Source organism: Leptodactylus fuscus, chromosome 2, assembly GCF_031893055.1.
Source record: "Leptodactylus fuscus isolate aLepFus1 chromosome 2, aLepFus1.hap2, whole genome shotgun sequence".
Classification (NCBI taxonomy): Eukaryota; Metazoa; Chordata; class Amphibia; order Anura; family Leptodactylidae; genus Leptodactylus; species Leptodactylus fuscus.
Window position 1 is genome coordinate 191,926,755 of NC_134266.1, and position 17,761 is coordinate 191,944,515.

A 17,761-nucleotide genomic window follows, 5' to 3' on the forward strand; every position below is an offset into this window, starting at 1 on the left:
GCAGTGAGTTCTCAGAATGGTCTATTACCCCATCAGACCTAAAAAACAAACAAACTACTACATATACAATTCTGTGATATACAATTATAATTCAATAAATCTGAGTTTCCTAGAGAGAGAAGTGTGAAACCCTTCTATATGTTAAGTCTATTATAAGGGTTGGTTCCCACTACCGTTATTTAGTGTCTGTTACTCCCATCCATTGCAGGATGAGAGCAACGGACATTACATGACAGATGCACAGGGAACTGTGCATGCAGGACTTTTTCTTCCATTACAAAAGTAAACAAACATATTCGGAGGAAAGTGCCCATCATTTTTTTACATTATAGTCAATGAGAATGGACAAAGATGGAAGTTACTCTGCTATAGTAATTGTCCATTGCTGTCATCCTCTGATGGATGACTGCAACAGACATTAAAAGGGTTATCCGTTTTAGATTGATGGTCTATCTTTATATTAAACTCTTCTTATTAACCCCTTCCTGCTTCAGCCATTTTTTATAGAATTTTCTACTCCCCACTTTCCAAATCCATAATTTTTTTTATTTATTACAGAGCCGTATTGGGGCTTATCTTGTGCAGGACAAATTGTACTTTGTAATGGGACTGTTTCATATTCCATAAAATGTACTGGGAGGCTAGGAATATAAATTCTGAATGGGGTGACTTTAGAGAAATTGCATTTACCCCAATTTCTTATGGGTATCATATTTGCAGCATTTGCAGTGTGGTAAAAATGACATGTTCCTTATATTGTTTGAGGTTGGTACGATTACAATGATACCACATTTATATAGTTTTTGCGTTGTTTTAATACTATTCCAAAAATCCAATGCTGTGAAAAATAGTATTCAGACAGATGTAACATTTTTATGTTTCTGTCTATGGAGGTTTTCAAGGCACAATGTTTATTCAATTTTTGGGGAGGTAAATGACAAAAGAAAATTCTACAGTGTTTCTGTATGAGATAAGTATTTATATACAGTTGTATTGCATGCTATGGGAGAATCACTTATCTAACTATTGAGGACTGTTACAGGCAAGACTTAATAGTTATATCACTATGACAGGTCTGGCACCATAGTTAAAGCGCTGACATCTGCAGTACTATTACCGCAGATGTTGTTAAGGGGTTAAACTTAATAAAAGAAATGTGATTAGCTTTAGACAATTCTCACATCTACATGTGCTGTTTCCATGTGAGTAAAAATAAAGTTTATAAAGTATTTTGTTTTATTTTTCAGCTCCAACACTTATGCCAACATTACAAAATGTAGAACCAAAACTAAGTGCACCAGTGACGAGAGGTAAGATAATCATTAAGCTGTGCAGTTTATATATTGTAATAAGTGCAAAGGTTTGTAGTTTATGTTTTAGGCACTCTAAAGTCAGGGTCACACAGGGTGTATTCGCTGGTGGCTAGCCCTCTCCTATGTACAGTATCAAATCTCAAATCTTTACAACTGGACAACCCCATATTCAGATCACAGTGGCATAGTATCCGTGAAATTAACATTTAATTTCTTGCAATAAACGTAAAGATTCCTTTCCCTATTTTATTAGGTCTCACTAAGGCCGGAGCCCCAAACGGTGTAAACACTACAGTAAAAAAGTCCCTGCAAGGTGGACGATATTCTAGCAAATCCCATCCACACATTGCAGACAAATACACGCCGCGGAATTGATGCGATTTCCAAAACAAAAGCAGAAAGTCCAAGGGGACACACGGTGGCTCAGTGGTTAGCACTGTATCCTTGCAGTGCTGGAGTCCTGGTGTTCAAATCCCACCAAGGGCAAAAACCATCTGCAAGGAGTTTGTATGTTCTCCCTGTGTTTGCATGGATTTCCATCCCATGTTCCAAAGACATACTGATAGGGAAAAATGTACATTGTGAGCTCTATGCGGGGCTCACAATCTACATTAAACCTCTGCTGAATTTTTGTGAAAATGTGTTTCCGCCATGGTTTTTCCAGCAGCACTTTTTGGCTGCAGTTGGGCCTTTACCTGAAACAGTCAAAACTATCATGGTATAAGTGGGTACAGATGGAAAAGAAATAAAAAAAAAAAGTGGGTTGTTAAAATTATAGAAGAACATAGTTGTGAACTGAAAGACAGTACTTGCCATGTAGGTTAGGCCTGATTCACATCTGCATTCGGGCCTTTCTGTTACCCTGTCTGCATGAAATATGTGGAGAGAAAAGTCCTGCAAGTAGCACTTTTCTCTCCGCATTTTTTGTGTGGAAACCACATGGACCCCATTATAGTTCATGGGGTCCGCAGGTTTCCTTAGGTAACTGCTTTTTTATGCGGACGTGAACCGGGCCTTACATGTGTATATATATAATTAATCTATCTATATTTGTGTGTGTGTATATGTATATATATATATATATATATATATATATATATATATATATATAGCATATGTTCTGAGATATGCTCTGGCTGTATTTTTCCCATATGCTCTATGTCAGAGCAGGCACATGTACTGGAGCCTATTCAGGAGCTTTCTGAGGAGAAAGGTAAATCTATTTCTATGAAAGTTTGGTCTGCCTTGCATCGTGTGTTATATTCATTTTGCATGTTTCCTTTGTTCTTGGTATTCATCAAGTTGTGTTGATGTACATTGGTTAAAGGGAGTTTGTCAGATGCAGAATGTCTCCCAAACAAATAATAGAGATGTCAACCGGGGAGATCCCATCACAGGCTGATCTGCGAATGACATTTTACAGCTCAGAATTCATATAGATTTTTCTGTTAGTAATAGTAATTATACAATGATGAAGATAGTAACCTCCCATTGAGAATCATTATTAGGTATTAGGTCAATTCCCCAATCACACGTAATGAAAAAATACATAGCATAAAACTTAAAACAGATGGGGATGCCCCAGTAACCTGATGAGTTGGCAGCCTGGTGAAAATGAACACTCACTGGTGATGGAACCTGAAAGCCGTTCAAGTTGACATGTCTGAAATAATAGCGCTGTGTATGGGCCTTTAGTAGGAATAAAAACAGCAATGTTGAGGTAATCCTCTTTATATGGGTATGAAATCAGTCTGGGGGCAGAGCCTAATTGGCTTGACTTATATACAAACAAAATTCTGATTGGACACCAATTCCAGAGAAGAGCTCCGCCTCTATCTATTTTTCTATCTACCTACCTATCTCCTATCTATCTATCTATCTATCTATCTATCTATCTATCTATCTATCTATCTATCTATCTATCAGCCCCCTGATATCCCTGACTCACATGTAGACTAATTGGTATATCTATAAAAAGATCATTATATCTCCATTGATTCATCGGTTTGTGGTCATAAAGGTATGTTTCTAATTCTGCTATATGGCACAATTATCCCTGGCACAATTATTGGTTTGGGAGTCATTTTAGACAAACTCTTTAAGGTGTTGGTGAGGGGTAAAGCTGTATATGTCAACAGGATTTAAAGAAAATAATGCAGAGTTGGTATTCACCTACATGGCCTGTAGATGGCAGTGAATTCAAAGATTTGCACCTCTCCACTGTCCGAGCTATAGAAAATGAATATTTTGTTTTTTTGACTGTAATATTTTCATTGGTTATTTTTATATTGTCGTGATTCATATTTTTTATATGCTGCATGGGATGAAACATTTTTGCATGAATGTATAGATTTTTCTTTCCCAGACAGGGATACAAAGTGGTTGAATTGGTTCTTTACTACAGTTGTAAATAGGAACGTTAGTACAAAGCAATTTATCATCCTGGGTTCTCCTATAATTCCAGACTTGGACAGTGAAGAAGTACCGAGCACCAGCAAACAACAGTTGATAAATGCTCTGAGGAAGAACCCTTCATTAACCAAGGAACTGCGGAAAGTCTTGGAGCAGGGCGTGGTGGAGAAATTAGAGTCCTTGGGAGTTAAACCGGTAAATGTCAAGATCTATTATTTTATTGAGAGTAGTTGAGGCTTGGAACAAACTTCCAGCAGATTTGGTTGGGAAATCTCTAGTAAGCCAATTTAAGCATTGTAAGTACTTTCTCATTTGCCAGGGTGTACGTGGGATCCCAAGTGATCATTTTAACAGAGTATTGGACACAGTGGAAACTTTCAGAGACGAAAAGGAGAAATCAATACCACGATTTCCACAAATCCGGCAAAAACTTATCAAACATGTAAACCAAAAGGTGGGAGAACAAGCATCAGCAACGTCTTTGAATGTTAATGCCAGCTCTCCGTTCATTACTGATGGTAAGACATTAACAAATATTCTACATGACACAGATTTACATTTCAAAGACGCTTTTCAGGCACGTATTTCAGTCACAGCAATATTGTGTTGGGTATATTTCCCAACCCGACTACGGTTCCTGTGAACTGAACTTACAACATCACATGTGATTTATGATGCTGCGAGCTTCAAAACTATTGCTGTACTACTTTCCTGAACTCGCAGCATCCAGTATGAGCCTTCCATATGTCGCCAATGTCTAGCCTACAGTTTAAACATTTCAATAAGAATCCTTAGGTTGTCCATTGATGGTTTTTTAACATATATGAAATGGTCACTGATTTTTCAATATATTTGTATAAATCAATAATACAGATGTAGCAAAGCTTAAATAGGAACTGCCAGTTCTGCAAACTTTGTGACATACCTTATCAGAGAGAAATGTCTTGTTTTGCATTTATCAGGTTGTTTCCTTGCTCTCCAGCCCTCTGCTATAATCACTTTTACTGTGAAAATCACCGCTTTATCAAGGTGGACTCACATGACTCAGATGGCTTATTTCTATAGAAGCCTATAGAGAGGGGGCAGTAAAGGAGTGAGAAGTAATTGGAGGAAAAAAAGAGAAGAAACCCAGGCTTAGACTGATGTTGCAGCTGACTACCAGTCCGTACTAGTCACTACTTCTCTGCATATGTCCTGCATGGTTCAGGGGCTGTTTCTGAATGAGAGAGAGGAAGATTGTTGTTGTTCTTACTGTATGCTGTTTATGACAGCTAGTCCTCATCCCAAAAGTTCAGAGAGAACTGCAAACCCTAGTTGTATCATGCAGAAGGAGGAAACTGTGGAATATACAATATGTAACAAACTATGATAATACTGATAATTGTAGAATATAATTCATTATTTTATTTTGAAGCTGGAGTTGGCAACTTTTTTCAACTCTAAAACTGGCTCGGACTCCAACTTCAAATCCCTGTGCAATGTGTTATCAATATTATGTTAAGCTTTGCAACATTTGTATAAGTGAGTAACTTTGTAATGTATCTATTCAGAGAAAAACATATTCTTCCCCCAATTGCCCCTCCTCCCACTGCTAAACTGACATTCACTTTGAAATCTCTCCTGAATACATCTTGCTTAACAAGACGGACTATTACCTTTCTAAAGTATAGTGTATGGTGAGGGGAAGGAGTGTGCTGGGATTGAGTTACAGAAGAGAGAGGCAGGCTTAGCCATAGAGGCTTCTGGAGCTAAATATTAGGCTTCTATGTCACTCCAAGTGTTTGATTCATATCAGCTCTGCTCATTTATTCTCCATATACGTATGTTATTTAGGATTCTGCTGCTGTGTCTAAGTGAAAGAGAATTACAAAGCAGAATCTTTTCTACTTTCTGTGTACCGCTAAAGATTCAGAATACAACTCATACAATTGTCAAAATTGTGTGACTCATTATATACACTCTGTAGAATTGATTTATTCATGGTTTGTTATAGATTAAGTACGCTTTAAAGGAAGACTTGTCACCAGCACACATCATATTAACCCAATCCTGCAAGAAGAGACGTTATGCCCGGTTCACACATGCTGATGTGTTCTGTCCATTAGGGCTAGTTCGCACGTAAGAACCTCCTGGCTTATTTTGGTCCTGAAAAAAAAACGCTTCCTAATTAGGAAGCGGTTTTTTGACCTTGAGGCGTTTTCTGGAGCAGTTTTTGGTAAAAACTGCTTCAGAAAACGCCAGGCGATTTTCCCCTCCCCTAAAGTGAATGGGCTGTAAAAAAAAAACACTAGGCGTTTTCAGTCACTGTTTTTTGCAAAAAACGCTAGGCTTTAAACACTAGGCGTTTTTCACCTCCCATTCACTTCTATTGCTTTCCTCAGGCGGAATCCTCCTGAAGAAAGGTCATGTTGCTTCTTTTTTCTGCTAGCAGAAAAAAAAAGCTAGCAGTCTCCATAGACCACCATTGTATGGAGGCAGATTTTGAGGAGAAATCTGCTGTCAAAATCTGCCTCATTGTCCCCGTGTGAACTAGCCCTAAGAGTCCGCATGAGGACCCATAGGGACAGAACACTGTGCAGTTCAAGCGCACGGGGCCCCATATACTATAATGGGGTCCGTGTGCTTGCTGTGCACTGCCTGCACGAACGATTATTAGTCTATGGGGCCCGTGCACTTGAACTGCACAGCGCTTGCAGTTGCGCTTGTGTTCTGTCCGTACGGGTCCTCATGCGGACTCTTAAGGATGGAACACATCAGCATATGTGAACCAAGCCTTAGAGTCATGTGCGTCAGTGTTTTCCCCTTAGGTATCTGGGCCTAGGTTGCTAAGATATCAGTGGGTTTTGTCAATATGCAAATTAGCCCTTGTTGCTCCAAAGAGCTCATTTGCATATTGATGAAAAAAAGGGGAAAAACAAGAGGAAAATACAGTCTAATATAGATGACCCTAAACTATATATCTGTTTGACTGCGTTGATGTGCTGGGTTCTGGTAACAGACTCCATATAAGCCTAAGGCCCCACGGGCCGTATCCGCAGCACTAAAGTGCTGCGGGAAGAACTGCTGCATGAACGCATTGCTGTTCTTTCTGCAGCGCTTTCAACAGAACGTTCACAGAGTTTTCCTCCGCAGACTTTCTGGTACAATTATATCTATGGGAAAGCAACCGGCGTTTTCGTAGATATAATTGACATGCTGCGATTTTCAAAGTTGCAACAGTTTTGAAAAACGCAGCATGTCCGCACTGCGTTTTTCTCCGCAAAGCGGGCTTGGGATTCGCATGAATCCCATCCCCTTTGCGTGCACTGTAAAACACCGCAATTTTTCCTGCAGCGTTTCCGCCACGGGCAACACGCAGCGTTTACGTCCCGTGGGGCCCCGGCCTCAGTTTGTTTTTTTGTTATTTTGTTTAAAAAAAATGTAATATTGCTTAATGTATTTAGGATCTATCTATATGTGTATATATTAAGAAGAGGCCTGCCAGAATTACTAAGAGGCGCTAGCCTCTTGTGCATGTTGGGAGGTCCTGCACTCCTGAGATCAAACCTACAACAGCCAATAGTAACTCTTGCCAGTGTTCTAACATGAGTTACAGGAACTTGAATTCAGCGCACTGTCAGCTTTCTAGTGTTATATAATATCGGTGAGGATGTAAAAGGTCTGCCTTATAAGTTTTGTTACCCTTTGCAATGTACAGAAGAGCCAGGCTGTTGTAAATGTACTGGCTTTATAGAACAATATGTCGATTAGAGTGATATTAGTGTCGTTCCTTTGCAATAAGCAATTTTCAGATTAATATTTATTCTATCTTTTCTCAGTTTTTTCCACATTCAAATCCTCGACTTTGGGAAGCACGTCTTCTGCCTCACTACCTAGACAGACAAAGTCCAGAACATCAATACTGAAATCTTCGCAAGAGGAATTGCGCAATGAAACAAAATATCCCCTTCCAGTAACTAGCTCCACCCCAAAGTAAGACATTAAACCTGATTAATTTAATGTTGGGTTTCTGATTCAGCATTATAGGTAATTCTTAAAGACTAGTAAAGATTGTAGCAGAATCTTTTTCTGAGGGTTTTCAGCAGACACCCCGCTTTAGGCTAAGGCGGAAACGCAGCTTTTTTTGTTGCAGATTTTGATGCAGTTTTTCGAGCCAGCCTAAGAATGAGGGTTCTCTCATGCCTGCTAGGTACTTTTTGTAGTAGATGACTAATTGCCTTGGTCTAGGACTTTTTTTTTTATCAATGATTAGTGTTGAGCGAATAGTATTTGAATCCTAGTTTCGAATACCTCACTCCCATAGGAATGCATTAAAGGTGACCGGCGCTTAACCCCTTCGCGATCGGCCACTCCCATGCATTCCTATGGGAGCAGAGATATTCAAATCTAGGATTCAAATACTATTCGCTCAACACTATTAATGATTCTTTAGGCCATGTCATATTGTACAATAATCTGCCTTTGATACTGAACGGAACTGGATTATATCTACCTGACCTGAGACTTGTATTCACAAAATGTCTAATTGATTATTGAACAACAAATATACTAAAATTAATCTCATTTATCTTTTTCAAGAATTAAGCTGGTGTCCTCAAAGGAAACTCACTTGACAAAGCCATCAAGTATCACGTAAGTACTTTATATCTTCATTTATATTTGATATTATATTAGATAAACTATGCCACTGCACAAGAGAACCCATAGAGTGCACCCAATACTGGAACTAATGCAGAGAGGGGCATTACAAATGACAGTGTATTGTATATGTAGTGAATAGTCTTCTCTCTAGAGAGTTAGGATCTTCTTTAATCATGTATGAAAGGTTAAAAGTGATTCTCAGACAGCAGTATACAAGTACAGAAGCTATTGTGCAATATTAGCTGCGAGAGTCAGCTGTAACATACAGTCGAGATTCGCTCACGATTCCCGTCGCGCAACTAAACGGTCGCTCATGTTGTCCTGCAACTCCTTCACTCATGTTAATGATTTGAGTTGCATTGTGCCCCCATAGGGTGCCACGACTGTTGCAAAAAATAGTTGATCAATCTGTCAAGGAGTGAAGGAGTCTAATGGCAACATGATGCTCTTTGGCTGCATGAAGGGAGTGACGGCCAAAGTCGCCATGTAACCCTAGCCTTACTGCTTGAATCTGACAAATGGTTGCCTCTCTGTTATTGTCCTGTCATAGGCAGCACCCTATGCCTTTAGTGGGCTTATAAAAAGGGCAGCAACAGTGCCAGGCTCCACTTGTTGGTCACCTCTACCCTTTTACTAACAAAACCTATTGAGCATTTTATGAGCAGAGTAAAATTACATTTAAATGTCAGATTTTCAGAAACTCAAGGTGTGAGGTGATGGGTGCATTCTAGGGTGCTTGAAGGCATACATAGAATAGAAGCTAGTTTAGAATGTGATAGAAATGTAAAATAGAACCATTTTAGGAAATAAACATTTTTTTTCCGATGGCTTCAGTTTATAGGTGCAGTGTCAGGGTAAGTTCATACAGGTTTTTTTTTAGTCAGAATTTCAAAATCCTGACCAAAAAGACGGCTCCCTTTGAAATCAATGGGATCCGGTCAGGTCTTTTTTCCGGGAGCTGGAAAAAAAGAAGCGACATGCTCATTCTTTCAGGTGGAGTCGCCTCGCAACATCCGCCTGAAGACACTCCCTCCTCCCATCTAGACCCATTCATTTGGGCCTGATCCAGAGCGGAGTGTGTGACTGGATGCCGATGCACTGCATCGGCATCCAGTCGCAGCTACCCGTATTTTGATACAGAACCTGAGGCATCTCCGCCTCAGTTTCCGGACCAAAAAACCCCGTATGAACTTACCCTCAGAGTTCTTCTTGTAGAATCCACTTCAGGCAGGAAAAATGTGCACTAAAATTTCACTTAGTTAAGGGACTAAGAAAACTGCTTAAGGAGAGTGCCTTTTCAGGCCACCTTTGCAGGAGTATGGAGACTTACAAGCCATTGTTGCTCCACTGGGGGATTCTGGGGAATATGCAAATATGTTTTCCAGGATGTAATTAGTAAAACAATGTCTCTGTTCTCTGCCACTAGGACAGCCCCCTTAAACACCATGCATGACTTTTTCAGTAATCCTAATTACATCTTGGAAAGCATATTCCCTAAAACTGCACTGTGTGAGCAAGGTTTTAGTGATTGAACTGTTGCTGACTTCATTCACTAATAATTCTGCCTCATTTCAGGACACCTCCATTCAGCTCTGATGATGAGTCAGACTTACTGGATGAGTCTGCACAACATCACACTCGACGAGATTCTTTGAAAGCTAAATCTTCACTCAATGGAAAAGTCAGTATTGGCTTTGCTGCAATGTCAAGTGAGTCTGATGGGAGTTTGCTGGAGGAGATGAAGCCACAACCAGCCCAGAAGCCTGCACCAGCCAAACCCGCCAGAGGTTAGTATTCTCCAGTCATTTTAGATACAGTATAGTACATTTTTAATGTAGGTTTAGGATTACATATATATTTCTTATAGAAGATCAGTACAATATGAGTTCAACATATCTCCTTGTAAATACTATACATTGGGCCTTGTTCATAAAGATTGCAGATCAAAAGTATCAATATTAACCAATCATTTTGCATATTTTGTAATGTTCTTGGAATAATGAAAATTAGGCATTTTTGACTTTAAGAGCAGTGAGACATCAGAACTCACTGCCACATGAGAGAAGAGACTTCACTTAATAAATAAGGTTAATACGGGCCTGGACGCCTTTCTTGAAGGATATTTATTATTTATAGGTCACATATGCTATTACACAGTTAAATAGGTCAGGTACACTTATTTAGAAAACTTTTTTACCCAGACATTGATTTATTTCAGAGTATTGAAAAGAGCAGCACTGAGGGTGGCTTTGTTGCCCAAAACTGCTACACCTCATATTGTTCTAATACACTCTCATTCACCCTCCATTCTTTGATTGACAGGGCAAGGCAAGATTTCAGCTTAGCTCCCTGGCCCTGTCAATGAGCCTGACCTATCAAATTGTGTTGTCCCACAATGACAACTTATGACCTATGTATTGGCGCGACCATTCAGAGATCATAAGAATGGAGGTCCAGTGTTGCCTGTTCTAATAGAGAGACAGATTTGGATACTTTACTGCTACTACTACATTCAGTCTCTATAGCTCTGTACTCAGATCTCTCTATCAGTCGTATACAGACAGAATGAAGTGGCAGAGCGCGTTATCCTCACTTAGTTCAGATGAAGAAACATGTGAGCACTGTTCTTCTGATTGTCCATGATAAGTTCTGATTCTGAGACAACTCTAGTACTGTATTATGTACTTATGAATGTATTTGTGCCCTCTCTCCTTCTCTCCCCCTTCCCAAAAGCAACACTGGTAAAAGGACTGTCTGAGCAGCTGGAAAAGGAATATTCTACACGTACAGCTGATCTGAAACATGTTGGTGGAGTGGATGTTGCTGATGCCTTTGTGAAAAGGGACCCAGTTATGGAGTTAAAGGTAAGACCTCTAAAATCTATTGAATGGTAAATTATGTGATCCTTACTTGCTATACACATCATGTAATACACCTAGCCGTAAAACCATTACACACATGCACAATAATACATGGAAATATGTACATTAAAGGCTTATTTCCATCTCAGTCTTTCATGACCTGGCTCGGTCTCCTTTAGGTGGTAGGGACTTGCGGAGATGGCTGCAAATTCCACAGAGGTAAATAGGAATCACGTAAACAGTGTAGCAAAGCAATCAGTACTACATCCATCTCTCCCATTGATATGGAAACAGCATTGTGTGTGACAAGATTGGAAGTTATGGAAACAACTGAATGTGGTTATTATACTTCCTACCTTGCAGTCCAAGAACCGCCTTCAGACTTTTTCCAGAGGGACCTCAATTAGACATACTGTACTTAGTAACATTCAGTTGGCCATGGAGTATATGCTCGTATCACCTTTTACTTTCAGACTACCTCTGTGTTGCTGTTTTTCCTATCATTATTAAAGGGAGTCTATTGCCTTCCCCAAGCATATTCAGTTGACACCACTGTGTTACAGAGCACATTGCAGTGATAAACACTGTACTTTTGTTATATATGTCATTTTTGTAGATATGGAGAAAAACAACTTTAGGCTAAGGCTAAGTTCACACCTGTACTCCCACAAATGGAAACACAAATGCAGGTGCAAACCTAGCATAAGGCCCAACGTAGTGCCCTGCAGCAACAAAAAAAAAAAAAGTACTGCGGTTTTTCCCACAGTGCTTTTCTTCTTCAATTATTCCTATAGAAAAACTGCCTGTGTTTCTGTAGATATAATTGACATGCTACGATTTCCAAAACCGCCACGGTTTTTGGAAATGGCAGCGTGTCTGCTGCGCTTATTTTTCTTTTTGCAAAGTGAGGGTGGGATTCACTATAATCCCATCCAGCTTGTTGTGACTGTAAAACGCTTGGGGGTTTTTCCGCCACGGCCCTGGCCTTAAAGTCTTAAGCAAATGAGGCAGCTGGTGCACTTGTGTGGGCCTTCAGCTCCCTGGACAGTGTTCTTGCCATTCGGACCCCTGCCATCTCCTGTCTGCACCACTTCATTCAGTGAGAGTTGATCCTCCCACTATTATGACATCACCCATCCTAGTTGAGCAGCAAACCCCCAGTGCACTAACTTCTTCATTTTCATAAGACGTGAAAGTAGCTTTTTCCCAAAAAAACTACAAAAGTGGCATACATAACAAAAGTATGCTGTTTATCACTGTAAAGTGCTCTGTCATTTAATGGTAGCAGTTACAGTCCTATGAAAAAGTTTGGGCACCCCTATTAATCTTAATCATTTTTAGTTCTAAATATTTTGGTATTTGCAACAGCCATTTCAGTTTGATATATCTAATAACTGATGGACACAGTAATATTTCAGGATTGAAATGAGGTTTATTGTACTAACAGAAAATGCGCAATATGCATTAAACCAAAATTTGACCGGTGCAAACGTATGGGCACCTCAACAGAAAAGTGACATTAATATTTAGTACATCCTCCTTTTGCAAAGATAACAGCCTCTAGTCGCTTCCTGTAGCTTTTAATCAGTTCCTGGATCCTGGATAAAGGTATTTTGGACAAACAATTCAAGTTCAGTTAAGTTAGATGGTCGCCGAGCATGGACAGCCCGCTTCAAATCATCCCACAGATGTTCAATGATATTCAGGTCTGGGGACTGGGATGGCCATTCCAGAACATTGTAATTGTTCCTCTGCATGAATGCCTGAGGATTTGGAGCGGTGTTTTGGATCATTGTCTTGCTGAAATATCCATCCCCGGCGTAACTTCAACTTCGTCACTGATTCTTGAACATTATTCTCAAGAATCTGCTGATACTGAGTGGAATTCATGCGACCCTCAACTTTAACAAGATTCCCGATGCCGGCATTGGCCACACAGCCCCAAAGCATGATGGAACCTCCACCAAATTTTACAGTGGGTAGCATGTGTTTTTCTTGGAATGCTGTTTCTTTTTGGACGCCATGCATAACGCCTTTTTTTATAACCAAACAACTCAATTTTTGTTTCCAAAATGAAGCTGCCTTGTCCAAATGTGCTTTTTCATACCTCAGGCAACTCTATTTGTGGCGTACGTGCAGAAACGGCTTCTTTCTCATCACTCTCCCATACAGCTTCTATTTGTGCAAAGTGCGCTGTATAGTTGACCGATGCACAGTGACACCATCTGCAGCAAGATGATGCTGCAGCTCTTTGGAGGTGGTCTGTGGATTGTCCTTGACTGTTCTCACCATTCTTCTTCTCTGCCTTTCTGATATTTTTCTTGGCCTGCCTCTTCTGGGCTTAACAAGAACTGTCCCTGTGGTCTTCCATTTCCTTACTATGTTCCTCACAGTGGAAACTGACAGGTTAAATCTCTGAGACAGCTTTTTGTATCCTTCCGCTGAACAACTATGTTGAACAATCTTTGTTTTCAGATCATTTGAGAGTTGTTTTGAGTAGCCCATGATGCCACTCTTCAGAGGAGATTCAAATAGTAGAACAACTTGCAATTGGCCACCTTAAATACCTTTTCTCATGATTGGATACACCTGGCTATGAAGTTCAAAGCTCACTGAGGTTACAAAACCAATTTTGTGCTTCAGTAAGTCAGTAAAAAGTAGTTAGGAGTATTCAAATCAATAATATAATAATGATAAGGGTGCCCATACTTTTGCACCGGTCAAATTTTGGTTTAATGCATATTGCGCATTTTCTGTTAGTACAATAAACCTCATTTCAATCCTGAAATATTACTGTGTCCATCAGTTATTAGATATATCAAACTGAAATGGCTGTTGCAAACACCAAAATATTTAGAACTAAAAATGATTAAGATTAATAGGGGTGCCCAAACTTTTTCATAGGACTGTATGTATGCTGGGAGGAGGTGGTAGACTAATTTATCAAAGGGGCTCTATCATTGGGAGAAGTCATTTTTAAGTAAGCACATACTTGCATAGCCTTTAGAAAGGCTATTCCACACCTACCTTTAGTATGTAAGTCGCCTCAGTTTTTTATTCATATGCTAATTAGCCTCCAGCAAGCACAGGAAGTCATCAGCGAGCTCTCCTCTCTCTGCTGTGTGTGAGAGCAGGGAGATGAGGCAGCAGAAGCTGTACACACAGCAGACAGTGCTCACTGAGACTCCTGGGGTGCACGCTGGAGGCTAATTCTCATGTAGATAAAAATGGTCATTCAAAAACTACTGAGGTACATGTGGAATAGCCTTTCTAAAGGCTAAGCAAGTATGTGTTTAGCTAAAAATAACCTTTCCCAATGATAGAGTCCCTTTAAGTTAATGTATTTGTTTCTTTGCATTTGAGGAAAGTATACCATTCAAAAGCCAAAAATAAATCCACATCCATATACTGAATTCGTGCAGTAATGTCAACACAAGCTGTCTCTTCATTTCAGGAGAGAAGCATTGTCACCCCCTACTGTGCTCCCTCTAGGAGTACCTGTTAACTACTGGATATTTCTTGAAGAACAACTTTTTCAATGATATTTATTTTGCTTGAATTGCTTTTACTCACCAGGTTACTGACCTTGATGACACAGAATTTGATAGCAGTTCTTTAGAGGATAAACCATATGAAGTGCCAAGATCTGTAAGACCCAGACAAACTGCTGCACCCAAAAAAGAGCTTCCTGCAACCTATGCTAAAAATGCTTATAGTGTTTCTAAACCAGCAAAAGCAGGTATGTGAATTACCAGGGAAATTGATGTAATTAAAATGGCAAATTTATTTAATTGGAGCACATGGATTAATATATTGGGTATAGAGGTTTTGGCAGATTCACTGCTCAGTAAAACCAGTAGTTTAAAGGGATCCTATCATTCAAATGCATTTTTTTTATGACTAACACGTCAGAATAGCCTTAAGAAAGGCTATTCTGATCCTACCTTTTGTTGTCTTCTCCGTGCCGCCGTTCGCCTGAAATCCTGTCTTTTGTCGGTATGCAAATGAGTTCTCTCGCAGCACTGGCGGTGTCCCCAATGCTGCGAGAGAACTCTCTCCAGCGCCGCCTCCATCCAACCGGCTACCCGTTTTTTTGGATCGTAACCTGCGCCGGTCTCCGCCTCGGGTTCCGATCCAAAAAAACTTGTGTGAAGGGTTTAACAATTTTGGCACTGACACACTCTCTTTTAAGATATGCCTTTTTAACTGTAATTTTTATTAAGATGTTTTTTACAGAAGGAAAAATACAGCTGAGGTAAACCAGCAAGGTACATCCAAAACAGGCTAGCAATAAGTCAGGTAGAAAACCAACAATGTAACAGGTCATGACATGAACAACCAATAAAGACAAGAAAAGGAAGATGTACCTTTTTTTAAAACTTCAGCAGGGTTTTGCCATTTTTGATTTTTACACTTATTTCTTATGTGATGGTTTGTTCACCTTGAAATCAGTGTAGAGAAATCCTGATGAAACATGACAAAAGTGCAACACATAGGGCAGATGAAGATAGGAGAGCTGGGGTCTCAGTAATTTATAATAGAGCAGGCAGGGATTGTGCCTTTCTGAAACGTATAGAAAATCAAAGGAGTTGCCACTATCGACATTTATTGCCAATATACAGGATAGTGGATAAGTGTCTGATTGCTCAGAGTCTAAATTCTGGGACCACCCACCAATCTCGTGAACAAGGGTCCCAAGTCCTAATGTTTCAATGGATCAGCTGTGGTGCATGTCCTCTGCTGCTTCAAACAATTTGAGACTGGCTTAGATTGTCTTGAGCTGTACTCTGCTATCTTTGGCAGAACTGAATGGAAAGGTGGCAGCGCTGCATGACAGTGGCTGCAATGAAGTAAGGGGTCTCCAGACACCTATTTCTAAAAATGATGGGGATTTCAGAAGTAGGACTCCCACTGGATCAGAATAAGGAATAAGTGTTATTCATTGTTTTTCCAGATTATTACAAGTAAGGGTCCATTCACACGGAGTAACATTCTGCGTGACCTGGCACGTATACAGCGTGTGAGATTTTGAGCGCCGTAAAAGCTCCTATTGATTTCAATTGATTTTGCGGCAGAGGCAGTGAGGCAATGAGGCAGATTTTGACAGCAGATTTCGCCTCAAAATCTGCCTCCATACAATGGTGGTCTATGGAGACTTCTAGCTTTCGTTTTTCTGCTAGCAGTTTTTTGCTGCTAGCAGAAAAAAGATGCGACATGACCTTTTTTCAGGGTAAGTTCACACTGAGTTTTTTGGTCACGGTTTTGGCATTGTCAAAACCGGACCGGAAACCGCGTGAGGAGTTTCCTGAAGCGTTTATTGCCATTCAAAGTGTTTCTTGAAGCGTTTTTTGAGGCGTTTTTCGAGGAGTTTCCTGATCAGTTTCCTCTTGGGATGTGGTCATGAAAGATATTTTAAAAAATCGCCTGGTGTTTCCTGATCAGGTTCCGCTTCAGGTTTCTGACCAAAAAACGTGAGCAGGAAAAACCGGCTCACATTGACTTGCATTGAAGCCGTGAGCCGGAAACGCTCTCAAAAAAGATTGAACATCTCGGTCCTTTTTTGCCACTAGCGGAAAAGACTCAGAAGCGTTTTGTGTGCTTTGAATGGTGAGGCGTTTTTTGGTTCAGGGTTTGGAGGCGGATTTCTGCCAAAACCTTGACCAAAAAATTCCGTGTGAACTTAGTCTCAGTCGGATTCCACCTGAGGAAAGCAATAGAAGGGAATGGGAGGTGAAAAACGCCTGGTGTTTTTTTGCAAAAAAACACAACTGAAAATGCCTAGCAGTTTTTTTTCGGGACCAAAATAAGCCTGGCGGTTTTTACGTGTGAACTAGCCCTTAGAATTCTTAATTAATATCATATTTAGATCTGCATGTTGTCTCTATGTTAAAATGTGAACATATCTGTGCTATTTTGCAGATGCTCGTGACGGTGACACCTCCAGCACACTTGTGAGCAGTTTAGTTACTGTCAGTGACTTCAGCGACACATCGGATGCCTGACTCTCACCATAAAGAAATACAATACACTGTGCGTGCCTTAAGGATTTGTAAAGCCAGTTTTGGCAGTCTTAAACTATTTCAATGTGTCCTTTGTATGTATTATATCTTTGTATTATCGGAGGTAGCGATATATGTAAATATGTCCTCGCTGGTCACAGATTGTATTTGCATACATACATTGAATTCATATTGAAGCACTTACTTCCTACTTCCTCCATCACCTTATTTGAAGCAAAGCATTACTGTAATGTTTAGAATGTAGTAAAACTGCTCCAGTGTTTGTTCACTTACAGTATGATATCTAGATTTCCAGGAATTATTTCAGTATTGCTTGTATCTAGAATCTTACATTGTAAGTTGCCATCCAGTTTTTCTATTAGGGGCTTTACACCCCAGTTAATGTATATAGTCGAGTGTAGGAAAACTGCCGTGCAATAGTCCCTATATCCCTTGGTCATAAGCCTGAGAATATACGTCTCCCCTTTTATATGGTATGTCTCCAAAACATTTAAAGCACAAGATTTTATGTGAT

The 17,761-nt window shown here is 39.9% G+C and overlaps 1 protein-coding gene across 2 annotated transcripts in view; it reads left to right on the forward strand.

The window, feature by feature from the left end:
* Positions 1–17,761, forward strand: part of DZIP1 (DAZ interacting zinc finger protein 1) — a 31,848-nt gene extending 14,087 nt beyond the window's left edge. The window contains exons 10-19 of one of the 2 annotated variants that reach the window (XM_075265330.1): positions 1,248–1,310; positions 2,479–2,526; positions 3,778–3,920; positions 4,045–4,243; positions 7,544–7,697; positions 8,304–8,357; positions 9,942–10,153; positions 11,100–11,230; positions 14,804–14,966; positions 17,147–17,761. In XM_075265330.1, coding sequence (XP_075121431.1) covers positions 1,248–1,310; positions 2,479–2,526; positions 3,778–3,920; positions 4,045–4,243; positions 7,544–7,697; positions 8,304–8,357; positions 9,942–10,153; positions 11,100–11,230; positions 14,804–14,966; positions 17,147–17,229 — 1,250 coding nt within the window. In that variant the 3' untranslated portion in view covers positions 17,230–17,761. The remainder of the gene's footprint in view (positions 1–1,247; positions 1,311–2,478; positions 2,527–3,777; positions 3,921–4,044; positions 4,244–7,543; positions 7,698–8,303; positions 8,358–9,941; positions 10,154–11,099; positions 11,231–14,803; positions 14,967–17,146) is intronic. The other variant, XM_075265331.1, reaches the window with a different exon arrangement.